Raw genomic sequence first — 14,067 nt, 5'->3', positions numbered from 1 at the left:
ACCTCTTCAAATGCTGTGATTTTGCCTAGGATCATTTCAGCCCTGTTAAATGTTTCATCTGATGACAAGGTAGTGGTGAGAGTGGACCAGAATACAGATGAGACACACACACACACACACACATACACACACACACACACACACACACACACACACACACACATGCACACACACACACACACATACACACACACACACACACACACACACACAAACACACACTCGCACACACATACACACGCACACACAAACACACACTGCCATGGGATAGACAGTGACAGGGGGAGAGAGGTAGAGAGAAAGATGGAAAGACAGGAGTGAGGGGACATTACCAGGAGGTATAAAACATATAGAATGGGAGGGATAGAGAGAGGGGATAGAGAATGAGATATGAAATGATAGAAGGATAGAGTAGAGATCGAGCAGGCAGAGAGAGAGAGAGAGCAAGAGAACAATCCTTAATCTCATCTCAAAATGTCCATGTACTACAGATCAGACGTATCACAAACCAGAGACCATCAAATCTGACAGGGTATCACAGAACCTGATATGACCATATGACCGTGTCATGCAACCTTTTATCACATAACCTGATCCATGACCCAACCAGAAATGGTGTCATGTAACTTTGCATCACAAAAATTGACATATCTCACACAACCTGATATGTCACACCATCGGACACATTATCACACAACCTGAGCAATATCACACTACCTTACTTACACAACATCATAACACAACCACACAGAACCTTATACAGTACATTTACATTACCTGACAATACGTAATGCAGCTTGACATGTTACACAACCACAACCTCACAAGTTTGACATGAACATGACATGAATTTGTCATTTGACATTTGATTATGTCATTAACGTAGCATACAGTCTAACCCCCACAACACACACACACAAATATCATATAAGTCACTCCATCCCACCAAAGCAAGCTAAGTAGCTAAACTAGCTAAACTAGCTAAACTCCATTCCGTGACTAAACATACCTGAAACTAACATGCTCGACCTCTCTTTCCAATGAACAATCTGCTACTACTGTAAACTATAAAGACATGAACTATTCCAATTGCGAGCCTGAACATTCCTGAAATTATTTCATTTCAATGCATATTCCAAACAGCCTGTCATGCATGCAACATGCTCATCTGTGGTGAGAATCTACTATGACATTTCTGGCATCAGATAAGCATTTCAAACACTTTGCAGACCAGTTAGACCAGTGTTCAAAGTCAAAGTCACGCAAGCCAGCATAACTGCCAAACAATGAGACGTTAACAAACGTATCGGCTAAACCCCCTCATTACCACAATGAAGCATGGCAAATCATATTCATCAACAACAGCACAAATGGTAAACAACTGAGAGTGTCTAAGTGCTCAAACAGGCGGGCAACACAACATGCGACAAATAAATCAGAGCAGCCTTACACTCTGACTGACTGAACAAACATTAGGCTTAATGGAGGAAGTGCAGAGTTGAAGTCAATGACATTTCAAAGTCTTTTGAAGTTTGGGGTAAATAACAAAGGAGACTGTGCCTTTCAGGAAGAGTGTGGGCTTTCTCAGGTGACCACAAACCACCCCACAAGTAGAGACAGACCAATTGTGAGGCACGTCTGCCTCATGAATCCCACCTGCTCGGAGGCGACCCCATGACTCATTTGACTCTACTCTGACCCGCTCACACACCTCCATCCACAGCACGAACAGAAGGTGTGTTTACACAGACAACAGTAGCAGTAGCAGTACTTGTACGACTGTATTTCTTGTAATGTGTCTGTATGTGTGCATGTTTGTGTGGCTGTGTTACAACATGTTTGTGTGGTTGCGTATCTGCCAGTGTGTGGGTGTGTATGGGTGTGTGTGCGTGTGTGTTGTGTGTGTGTTTATATGTCCAGGTGAGTGTGTGTGAGTGTGTGTGAAAGCGGTTATGCTACCTACCTGCATGGCGTGTGGTAGAAGGGGTGCCCTGGATAGGGCAAGTGGTTGGAGTAGTCAGACTGATTCCACATGGCTCTTCCGTAATCCGCACACGCGAGTCTGTTTACCAACGCAAGGTGAGCGCAGAGTGACTACATTCAAAAAGCCTGCCCAAGCCCTACCCTCCACCTCGTCAGACAGAGAAAAGAGAGAGAGAGAGGGAGAGAGAGAGAGAGAAGGAGGGAGGGAGGGAGAGAAGGAAGGAAGGAGGGAAGATGCAAATTGACACACCTGCCGTAATCTAAGTACAAGGGTAAAAAAAAGGAAAAGCAAAAAGGAAAGAATACGGAACTAAGACAGAGAAACCCGAGGAGCAGGATTCCCTCCAGCCTCCTCTAACGTCACAGCAGCGCTACAGAGAGAGTGGGAGGGACGGACAGAGAATGAGGGAGAGGGAGAGAGAGAGAGAGAGAATGAGAGAGAGGGAGAGAGAGAGCGGAGAGATGATGTGTGTGCAGCGTGCGTACTGTGTGCTGCACTGCTTCTCTGCTCTGCTGTCTGGTCCCTCTCCTGCTCCCAAACTCACAGCAGAGCCTCACTCTGACGTACTACCGCGCGCGTATATACAAGGGGAGAGAGACCGAGAGAGAGAGAGGGGGGGGGGGAGAAAGAGAGAGAGAAAGAGAGAGAGAGAGACAGAGAGAGAGGGAGGGAGGTTAGGAAAGAGCGAGAAATGTGAGAACATGGAGGAAGGAGAGGGAGCAAGAGGGTGGGGGTGATGTGAGACAGATATTAAATGGGAGGATAGAGGTTAAGGAAGCAGGGAAAAGAGCAGTAGAAGTGAGTGAGAGAGAGAGAAAGAGAGGGAGAGAGAAAGGGAGAGAAAGGGTGGGAAAGGCTAGAGAGAGTCTGCTTGTTGTGAGGGAGGAGAGGTTTGGAGAAGAGAACGAAGAGGTCTGGACAGTTCTTCTCTTCCTCTCCGTCCTGTGTCTCAGGCAAGGCTTGGGTGCCCCACTCCATAGAGCGGGGCAAGTGTGTGAGAAGATACACTCCGCAGTCTCCCTCTACAACAACACTGGCCAGGCTTCAAGAACCCAGGGATGCAACACACATCACATCAATAGGCCACATCATCTAACCAGGCATTTCAAACCACATGCACCTCTTCTGTAGAGTGATCCAATCAGGCAAGTAATGCTAAAAGTGAACAGACCACACATGAACGCTGTGGCCAGTACCAGGCTTATCATGCCTTATCTTGTGTAAGAATAACTGCAATGGATGCCTTTGGCAGAATTACACAGTTGGCACCAGTCTTTTCACACTGTGATTGGCTATGAGGCTAATTCAGCATGCAGGCAATATCATCTCATAATAATGAACCTCTAACCACAAACAGTGACTAACTATAACAAAGTGCATACCACACATTACAGTGTGCTTCTACACAAAAATATTTCACAATTTAACTATAGGCAAGTCATTCAACCATATATACAAGTAATACTGTAGTATTAGTTGTTATGGAGTATAAAATCACTGGACCAGTGGATCATTGGACCGCTGAGTGAGGGCTTCTATATGCTGTCCCATGACCATCACAAAGGTGTGAGCGAAGGAACTCCATCAGTGCTATGCCAGCAATCACTGCTGCTACCTGGGCACGGGCTGTTCCTGCATCCCCCACAGCCCCACGCACACATGGGGGCAAGCTGCAACGCTGAGCTGGGGGCACGGTGCCCAGTAATTTAGTCGCCAGCAGTGGCATTCATCTGACGTCACACACACACACACACACACACACACACACACACACACACACACACATACACCAGCCTACGCATTCATGTATTCACAGCTGTAGCTTCTCTGCACCTGCACCCAATGATCTGGCCTACATAAATGACTGAATGTCACTGGTATTTTGGTCCCTTTCACAGATGCCAACTGGGTATGCAGTAGATAGATTAAAGACATTCTTCTCAGATTTATATCTATTGACATAGTGAACACTTTGTCATAAGGAATGCTTTGATACCGAAATACTATTTTAAATGTACAACGTGTGTGGACTCCAGGAGACCTTGGAGTTCTTTCTACCCATTCAATTTACACTCTTACATATAAGAATATGCACACTACAAGACAGGGACAATAATGGAGGTTAGGATGGTTTTAAACAGAATCATAGTTGTAGCTCTAAAGTAATAGCTTTTGTCATTTGTTCTGACAATAAAACCACAAAACCTTGTTTCTAATGAGACTGAAAGTAGTGCAAGGTCTAAGTGGATCGGGAATAGCCGTTATGACGGACAGCAGTAGCCCCTGGGGATTCATCCTCATTAATCAGAGTCTGAGTGGGGAGAGTGACAGGATGCATTTACTCAGATAGGTCCTTCTTTATCTATGCAGTCAAACAGAGAAATATGAGAGAGAGAGAGAGAGAGAGAGAGAGAGAGAGAGAGAGTGTGTGTGTGTGGGGTGGGGAGTACTGATTGGATGAGAAACTTTAAATAAATAGAATCAGATACAATCAGATAGAAACAGACCAGAACAATCACTAAAAGCTGCAACACAGTGACTCTCACACACACACACACACACACACACACATACACACACATACAAACACAAAAACACAACCACACACACACACACACACACACGCACACGCACACGCACACATACAAACACACACACACACACACACACATACACACACACACACATACACACACACACACACACACATAAATCCAGAACTGACAGACAGAAACGAGAGATAGAGACAGAGAGAGATGTGGTGATATGAAGAGATAAGGTGATAGAAACGCAGACAGAACTGGATGCAGCATGGGTGATGGTCCTGGACAGGATGTGGTGGTGCCAGCGCATCCGACACACACTCTCTTCAAACGGCCCCTCGCAGAACATCTCCATGGCAACCAGACCACAGCCTGCATAGCCCAGCGCATGGAGAAATGATCCGACCATTAGGAAGCTGAGTTCTGCTACAAGGATGGATTCCTACGCTAGCTGCCCGATGGCCCGAAACATCACTGATGGCCCGAAACATCACAAGGAATCTTATCGTGAGTGTGTAGCCAAAGGCCAGTCCAGTCACCTGGAAGAAATGGCCTTTCGGTAACAGGGAGCGAAGAGGCATCAGTTGTATCTGACAGCACAAATAGCCAATTTGTCCTTCACAAGTTTTCACACTCACAGACACACACACACATACACAAACACACACAAAGACAGCACAAACTGTCACAGGTCCCATGGTCAAGGTGACATCCACTAGTATATGGGGAGTGTCCTATAAACCTGCTTTCCTCGTCCGTCTCTTCTCTCCACCCATGCACAGCTCTCTCACCTACATCCCAGAGTTTGGTCTAACATTTGCTTGTTCTCATTTCATTCATCTATATGCTGGTCTACAAAATATGCTCATTACAATGTAGTAGTGTGTGTGTATGTGTGTATGTGTGTGTGTGTGTGTCTGTTAAAAAGGGATACAATTTTTCTTTTTCCTCTCTCTGGGGGTCTGGTGAACCAGATCCTTCTCAGTGTGCTCCTTAGATGTACTATTAATAGTGGGAGAGACTTCTCGAAGGATCCTTGACTGGATTCTCCTGTTTACCAGTGAGGTCATCAGCCTACCTGACATCACCACAGCCTCACAATGTCGTCGCAGAAACACACCTCACTGCAGTAATAAAACAGCCCTCAACCCACGTCACCATGGAAACAAGCCTCCAAACGAACCATGTCAACAGACAGAAACTTCATGTCACCACATGTACTGGCCTGTCAATCAATTTCACCAGAGAAACCATCTTCAACACCAAATGGACTCTTGATGCAGCAAGTATCCGTGCTGACAGATAAATGGTCTTTATGGATCACCTCTGAGGAACGGAGATGTAGCCTGACAACACAGTGTTTAAACTCAGCACTCTGGTGGCAGCCCAACAACTAGTCTTCCTGTGGGCAGACACACTACAGAGAGCCCCGTTAAGGAGTACCACAAACTTAGGTTACTCAGGCCCAGCTCCAAAAGATGTTGTTTACCACACTTTCCCAACAAATGACCCAAATAATTAGCTTAATTGGGCTGAGTTCTCAGAAGCCAAAATAACTTATGTCACACCTGAGGCCTGTTCCATGTGCCTGGATGACCTGGGACTGCTCGTCCTCAAGAGGAGATCTGAAGACAGAGTAGGCTTAGATTTGGTAGACTACGTTTGTTGGTGCATGCCTGCCTCTGCTGGTGGTATTGATATGGTGATGAAAAATAATTAATTTTTATATATATATATATATATATATATATATATATATAAAACCTACTTGACATTTATGCTAGCCCTACTCTCTCATACCCCTATTTTTGCTTTTTGACTTTAGATTCTGTAACTATTCAGAGCCACTTTGTTCCCATTTGCTAGACTTTTTTTCCTTTCCCTTTTTAGCTCACAACGGGCATACCGGCCGTGAGGAGAACGTGAGCTGAATTTTTTTGAACAGCATAATGGTTTACGTAATCACGGACTGCACCTTTAAAGGCTGCATGCATTAGAATCTCACAATGCCAGCGTGCCACCCACCGGCCTGGGCCTTTGTGTGCCTGAGCTGCAGCCCTGCCTGCCCACAGAGGAGGAGAGAGACGAGGCCGCTGGGCAGTAAAGTGGCCGCACCTGATGGGCCAGCTGCCTCTATCTCTGGCTTCATACCCATGCAGTAATGTGGCCCGTGTCTCTCTCTCTCTATCTCTGTGTGTGTGTGTTAAAGGAGAATTCCGGTGTGATATTGACCTAAAGTGTGTTGAAACATGATACCGAGTGTGAACGTATGTCTCATAGCCCATCTCGGCTTGTCCCCTGCACTCCAAAATCTGGCGCTAGTTAGCCGATGCTACCAACAGCTTTTTCAATGGTGGTGCTTCTGCATCGGGCTAGCCATGCAAATAAATCACTGTTTTACACCATTTACGAGGCTCAATGTATCTCCACACTTCATTGGTAGACTTCCGAGGGCCCTGACATTTAAAACGAGACATTGAGAACTTTGAAAAAGCACTGGTAGTTTACTTACAAGACGATTTATACAGACAGTATCTTCATGAAGTTTAGCGTTTGCAGCCATCTTGAATTTAGTCACTGACAGATATTCACCATGCATGCCCACTTCTTTTAATGCTACACACTAGATAGAGCTCTCAACCTAGCCATTCACATAGATATTTAGGTCGAGAGTGGCGTGTTGGATGGAGGTCTGGTTGGTCGTGGTAGTGGGGGACGTGTGCATATGATGGGGGCCTGGGGGGATGGGTGGCACGCAGGTCCTCCTCTCTGTCAGCTCAACTGCCGGGGCTGGGTGGAACTGTGGCCATTAATGGGTGCCCAGGTTGTCAATCAGTCAGGCAATCAGTTATTCTTCTTATTACACTCATCTTTAACAGAATAATTACAACTCCTCTCCTCTGAAACCCTCCCTCTCTGTGTTCCAGCTTCTCTCCTCCTGGCCCAACAGCAAGCCAACCTTACACATATGCGCGCGCACACACACAAACACACACACACACACACACACTCACACACATACATCCTCACACACTCACTACCCCTTACCCCCCCACCCACACCCCCATCCCAACACCACCTCATTCACACTCTCAGAGCTACCATCCGCACCCCCCCCCTCCCCCCAGCCCCCCTTCTTGTCATTCCGGTCATCAATTTCATCCCTGATAATCATATCTGTAATCATCCTGGACGCAAATCATCCTTAGCCTTTCTGTTATTAATGTTATGTGTGTTAATAAGCCATGTCAATGTGATGTCTTGTTAAGTTACAGTATGTGTTTGTGTAATGTACATCTGTTTGTCCGATGTAGTATTCTTGTGCATGTCGTTGTAGTGTTGCATTTTCTGTAATGTCAATGGTGTTTGCAATAAAAAAAAAAAAAAAAAAAAATTTACGATAAATTCGAGCTGATCTAGTAAGAATGAACAGGTATGATAAGGGATCAGATTCCAAAAATAATTCAGTGGAAATGCATGGATTCCAGTTTCTTCCAGTAGCAGCAACTGGAATCCATGCATTTCCACGGAATTATTTTTTGGAATCTGATCCCTTTATCATACCTGTTCATTCTTACTCGTCGCCGAATTTATCATGACTAAATTCAAGATGGCTGCAAACGCTAAAATTCGCGGAAGATACTGTCTGTATAAATTGTCTTGTAAGTAAACTACCAGTGCTTTTTCAAAGTTCTCAATGTCTCGTTTTAAATGTCAGGACCCTTGGAAGTCTACCAATGAAGTGTGGAGATACATTGAGCCTCGTAAATGATGTAAAACAGTGATTTATTTGCATGGCTAGCCCGATGCCGAAGCACCACCATTGAAAAAGCTGTTGGTAGCATCGGCTAACTAGCGCCAGATTTTGGAGTGCAGGGGACAAGCCGAGATGGGCTATGAGACATACGTTCACACTCGGTATCATGTTTCAACACACTTTAGGTCAATATCACACCGGAATTCTCCTTTAATACATTTGTGTTAACGCATACAGAAGTGTGTTTATGGATTTGTAGGTGTGTGTGTGTGTGTGTGTGTGAGATTGAAGGGAAGTGCTACTCTTAGGGATAGGTTGTGTCTACGACTTATTGCCTTTCATGATACAGTGATTAAGTATCAGTCCATACTTGCAAATATCAGTAATCTAGGCTATGCATGTAAGCTGGCAGTATTACTACTTGGCAGCATGGCACATTAGTTTCTAAAAAATAAAAAATTGTGGGTTACAATTGGCATATTGCCTATTTAAGAGAAACAAATACACGGGTTTGAATACGACATGCGGTCATTTCCCGATCCCATCCTATATCTGGGGCACGTACTGTATTTGTCTGAATGTATGTGTGAATGTATGTGCATCTGTGTATCTTTAGCATTGTGTGTCTATTCTTCTCATCCCTGACTGCTGTCACTGGGGCTGTGTGTGTGTGTGTGTGTGTGTGTGTGTGTGTGTGTGTGTGTGTGTGTGTGTGTGTGTGGCATTGTGTACTCCCCATCTCTAACAGCTAAGACTGGGGGAGCAGTATTTGTTTGTGTCCACATTCTGCATATCCGCATGATCTGCCTGTTGTTGTTACATGACTGCTGAGGTGGGTGTCAATGATGCCACACAATACATGCGACCCAGAGTGGGGCCTGGTGGGTGGACTGGTATGTGGACACAGGAATGCACAGAACCAATGCTTTGTGTTGTGGTGTATTTGTGGTGTATTTTCTCTTTGCTTGATCTCCTTTTCTCGATGTACTTTTTTGGCCTTTCCTCCCTGGAATACTTCAACAGTGTGGTGTTTCACACATAAATAAATGATAAATGTTCTTCATACCTTCATAAATGACTAATACAGCAGACTGAGCAACCATGATAACCACAGAAAACCAATAGTTTACAAAGAGTTCTCACAGCGCACACTACAAGCAAGCTATTATCACAACCACAGCACATGCACCCAGAATGTTTTATGAACTTTATTTATGCATTATGCTTTATAAAGTACTTCATTTGGTATTTTGTGTTGTTTGTCTTACTTAAATGGTGTCCTTTCCCTCAAATTAGATCCCCTTCACACTTTCTTGCTATTTAAATCCTTAACTCTGAGGCGGTCAGACGTTTCTTTCATATAGCACGCTAGTGAACAAAGCCTCTGATGGTGACTAGACATGGCGTGCTCTGGAGAGGTATACCTGAGGGGACACCTCTGATGCAGTCTCATATCTATCTATCTGCGTCTTGTTAATCAACTCGGCGCTAGCTGCTAATTCAGACAGACAGGTGGTGTTAAACAGGCAGGGGACATCAAACGCCAGCCTTCCTGAGTTTGCTCGCTCTCGCAGCTCTGACGTCTACAGCGAGGAAAACGGGGCTGTGAGGGACTCTGCTACAGCGCTCGTCAAGTCCCAGAGCACCCTGTTCAGCAGCACTCTCCCCAGAGCTGAAGGGAATGCAACCTGACAAGAGAGCGTAGGGAAGAGCGTAAAACCAGCAACAACATAGCCGAGGTTTCTTGAGGGTTGGCACCACGAGGAGGAAGAGAAGAAGAGTGTGTTCAGAGCAGATGTGAGGCTGCAAGTCTTTGATGGTCCCATTCGTGTCTGAAACAGGAATACTTTCTACCACAGTGCCAACTTGACTGTTGTACAAATGCCATCGCAATGAACTGATCTAGGATCTGCTGTGAGGAGCCCTGCCACAGTCGGTCCAGCTGTTTTTGTGCTGGTAGGCTGCCTGATGAGATGGAGAGACTCAACAGTGGTCCCTGCTGTCTGGTAAGAGAGTGACAGCACAGGGTGTTTTTTCAGTCTATCTTACTGCTTGCTGGTCAGGTTGTCAAATTAATAAATGTCTATTTGACCATCTGCGTGAAACACTTGAAAAGTATGTAAAATTAGATTTGTGCGAACATCCAGCGCTCAGGTGATGGGGTAATGATGTCTATGTTCAGCTAGTCAAATCGTTGCCTTCCTTTCCCCCTGAATATTAATGATAAAATAATATAATGAGCATGTTATTTCAAAAAGCACTATCAGAAGTGGATTAGGATTTGGGTCAGGAGGATTAGATAAACAGCAACCGAGACTACAGAGCCAGCTTCAGGTCAAATTTTCACCAGACATTAGTATTAACTTAGGTAATCCACACATATAAAAAAATCCAAACATTAATGTTCATAGGTAGAGTTATGAGTAAAAAAGTATAATGCCACAGGAAAAAAGTATTTAACACGCCTACTGAAATTTCTTAAACACTTTGTAGAAAACCCTTTATTTGTAATGAGAGGTTCAAGGCATTTCCTCTATGGCGAAGCTAATCAGTCGCAGTATTCAGGTGTGATTTTGGCCCATTCTTTTAAACAGATAGTCTTTTAATATTGAAGATTCCAGGGGTCCCTCTTGTAAATCCTGATCTTTAGGTAACTTCCAAAACTGTTCAATTGGATTTAAGTCAGGGCCTGAATTTCCTTTCTCTGAAACCAATTGAGAGTTTCCTTTGCTGAATGCTTTGGATCATTGTCCTGCTGAAAGGTCTAGCCATGTCTCATCCTCATTGTTCTGGTGGATGGCAAGATTCTCCCAGAAAAAATGGCTCCATTCATCATTTCTTCAACTGTATGAAGTCTGCCAGTACCATGAGATGAAAAACAGCCCCACACCGTGATGCCTCCACCTCCAAACTTCACTGTTGGTATGGTATTTTTAGGGTGATGCACAGTGCCATTTCTCCTCCAAATATGGTGTGTAGTATGACATCCAAAGAGTTAAATTTGGCTCTCACCTGACCAGAATACATTCTCTTAGTATTTCATAGGCTTGTCCAAATGTTGTGTAGCAACTTTCAATGAGCTTCGACATGTTTTTCTTCATTACTGTAATAGAGTCATGTGGAGTGAGTGTGCATAGAGGCCATGGCGGTGGAGTGCATTACCTATGATTTTCTCTGTAACAATTGAACCTGCTGCCTCCAAGTCTTTCTGGAGTGGTCCTTGGCTCTTAGGCTACACTTCTGACTAACCTTCTGACTTCCTGGTCAGAAATCTTGTGAGGAGATCCTGTGCATGGCCGATTGATGATGCAGTGATGTTCCTTCCACTTGCAGATAATGGCTCCAGTACTGCTTACTGGATGATTCTGAAGTTTTGAAATGCATCTGTAACCAGTTCCATTGATATGTTTTGCAATAATAATGTTGCAAAGGTCTTGGAAGAGCTCTTTGCTTTTACCCATCCTGACATGTTTCTTGTGTGACAACTTGGTAACGAAAAACCTTTTTATAGCTCATCAATATGTACTAACCCAGTTTACATTAATTTGCACAGATAGGAGGGATAATTACTCTCTAACTATGTATAGATTCCAGCTCATTCCTTGCCATTCCTTGCCTTTGTGTACTTTTTTTCTTAGTGTGTTCAATACTTTTTCCCTGTGCCATTCCACTTTTTTACTCATAACTCTACTTAGGGACATTAATGTTTGGATTTTTTAATATGTCTGGACCTGTTAATACTAATGTCTGTAGAAAATTTTATGCGAATAGCCTCTCTAAAAGTATACTTACTCAAAAAAATGTTGATGTGTTCAATACTTACTATGACCGCCGCGCAGCGAAGCAGCGGTCATATAGGTTTAGTCAGATTGTTTTTTTTTCTTTTTCGCATGTCCAAAGTTCCGTCAAGGATTCCCGGGACACTGAAAGACCGGGGTACACGAAACTTGGTGGGCATGTAACCCCACATGGATAGCAAGGAACCATCGTTTTTCGTTTTGATCTGTAGCCCCCCCGCTGGACTGGACTGGAAAGGAGGGTAGGGCAGACACAGTTTTCTGTGAATATCTCGACAACCGTAGGGTTTAGGAGGACCATTTTTTTTTGTATGTTGATCTCAAGGGGCCATGTCAACCCATTCCATAACCACTCATTTCATAGCGCCACCTAGTTAAACACAAAAAAGTAAAAATGAGGTGTTGTAATCGCAGGTATCTGTGACCTAACATAGTCAAAACTGCACGAAATTGGAAGTGTAGGGTCATTATGACACCCTCTGAATGCACACCAAGTTTCGTGGAATTCTGTTCATGGGGGGCCACACAATAAATTAATTTATGTTACTATACACCAACTGGCCTGTAGGTGGCTGGAGACAGTTTTCTGTGAATATCTCGAGAACAGTAGGGCCTAGGAGGTCCACCTTTTTTTTGTATGTTGGTCTTAAGGGGGCATGTCAACCCATCCCATTACCACTTATTTCAGGTATAGCGCCACCTAGTTAAAAATTAAAAAGCAAAACATTAGGTGTTTTCATCATGGCTGACATGGTCAAAACTGCACGAAATTGAAAGTGTAGGATCATTATGACACCTTCCGAATGCATGCCAAGTTTTGTGAACTTTCGTTCATGGGGGGCCTTACAATAAAATGATTTATGTGTACATTTAGTGACTGTACACCAACAAGGATTCCTGGGACACTGAAAGACCGGGGTACACGAAACTTGGTGGGCATGTAACCCCACATGGATAGCATGGAACCATCGTTTTTCGTTTTGATCTGGACTGGACCCCCCGAAAGGAGGGTAGGGCAGACACAATTTTCTGTGAATATTTTGAGAACCGTAGGGCCTAGGATGACCAATTTTTTCTGTATGTTTGCCTCCAGGGGTCATGTTAACCCATTCCATGTGCACACATGTGCATAAACAGATACACACGCACACACATACATTCACAGTAATCATACGTATGACACATACTCACACAGTAAACATATGTACGCATGCATGCACATGCACAAACACACATACGCAGACAAACACACAAGCACGCACTCACACACACACACACACACACACACACACACACACACACACACACACACACACACACACACCACACACACACACATACACATAAACATAAACGTGTGCACGCACACATGCACACAATTCAAGAATTCCTCAGAATTATGAACAGGCAAGATGGGGGTGGGGTTGTATAAAATGAATTTTACATGTGAAATCTATGAACTAATCATGTTTTGGTACTTGTTGTCTAGCAGATACCAGGGAGAATTGTGTGTGGATAATGCAATTTAGTGAGACAGTTAGAATCATATAGGCCTTTCAGCGTGATTTATTTTTGTGGAAAAAATGAATAATAAAAAAAGTGCTGGACTGGGCGGCGGTCATATTTTGTACCGCTCTGCGGTACATCTAGTTTTCTCCGCTGTAGTCTGCTTAATGCATTACATGAACATTAGTTAATGACAATTAATCAATCAAATTAATACGGAGAAACATTAAGCATTTTTAAGGGCTATAGGGTATGGCTTAGTTATAGACACTTTGCATCCCATGTACAGAGACACAACTGTGAAAGAGCACAATAGATTTTTTTGTGCATACACACTGAACGGATGGCAAGAAAAACTGAACGGCACAATTCGCTAAATTTCATAAAAAAATGTATTGCACTGTGTACTGCACCCAGCCACCTGTTACAAAATCAATCCAGACACAAAATCTAAGTTATAGGCTGGGTTACTCGATAAAT

The 14,067-nt window shown here is 43.9% G+C and overlaps 1 protein-coding gene across 5 annotated transcripts in view; it reads right to left on the bottom strand.

The window, feature by feature from the left end:
• The window catches only part of plekha7a (pleckstrin homology domain containing, family A member 7a), a 77,289-nt gene that overhangs the window by 54,306 nt on the left and 8,916 nt on the right, over window positions 1-14,067 (bottom strand). Inside the window, exon 1 of one of the 5 annotated variants that reach the window (XM_048256537.1) lies at window positions 1,964-2,333. The exons of the other annotated variants lie outside the window; for them this stretch is intronic. Within the exon in view, the coding sequence (XP_048112494.1) occupies window positions 1,964-2,034 (71 nt within the window). The 5' untranslated portion in view covers window positions 2,035-2,333. Of the gene's footprint in view, window positions 1-1,963; window positions 2,334-14,067 lie in introns of those variants that run through there. 5 annotated transcript variants of the gene reach the window in all.

This window comes from Alosa alosa, chromosome 11 (assembly GCF_017589495.1).
Source record: "Alosa alosa isolate M-15738 ecotype Scorff River chromosome 11, AALO_Geno_1.1, whole genome shotgun sequence".
NCBI lineage: Eukaryota > Metazoa > Chordata > Actinopteri > Clupeiformes > Clupeidae > Alosa > Alosa alosa.
The sequence above is the reverse complement of the archived record's forward strand: the minus strand, read 5'-3'. Positions and strand labels throughout refer to the sequence as shown.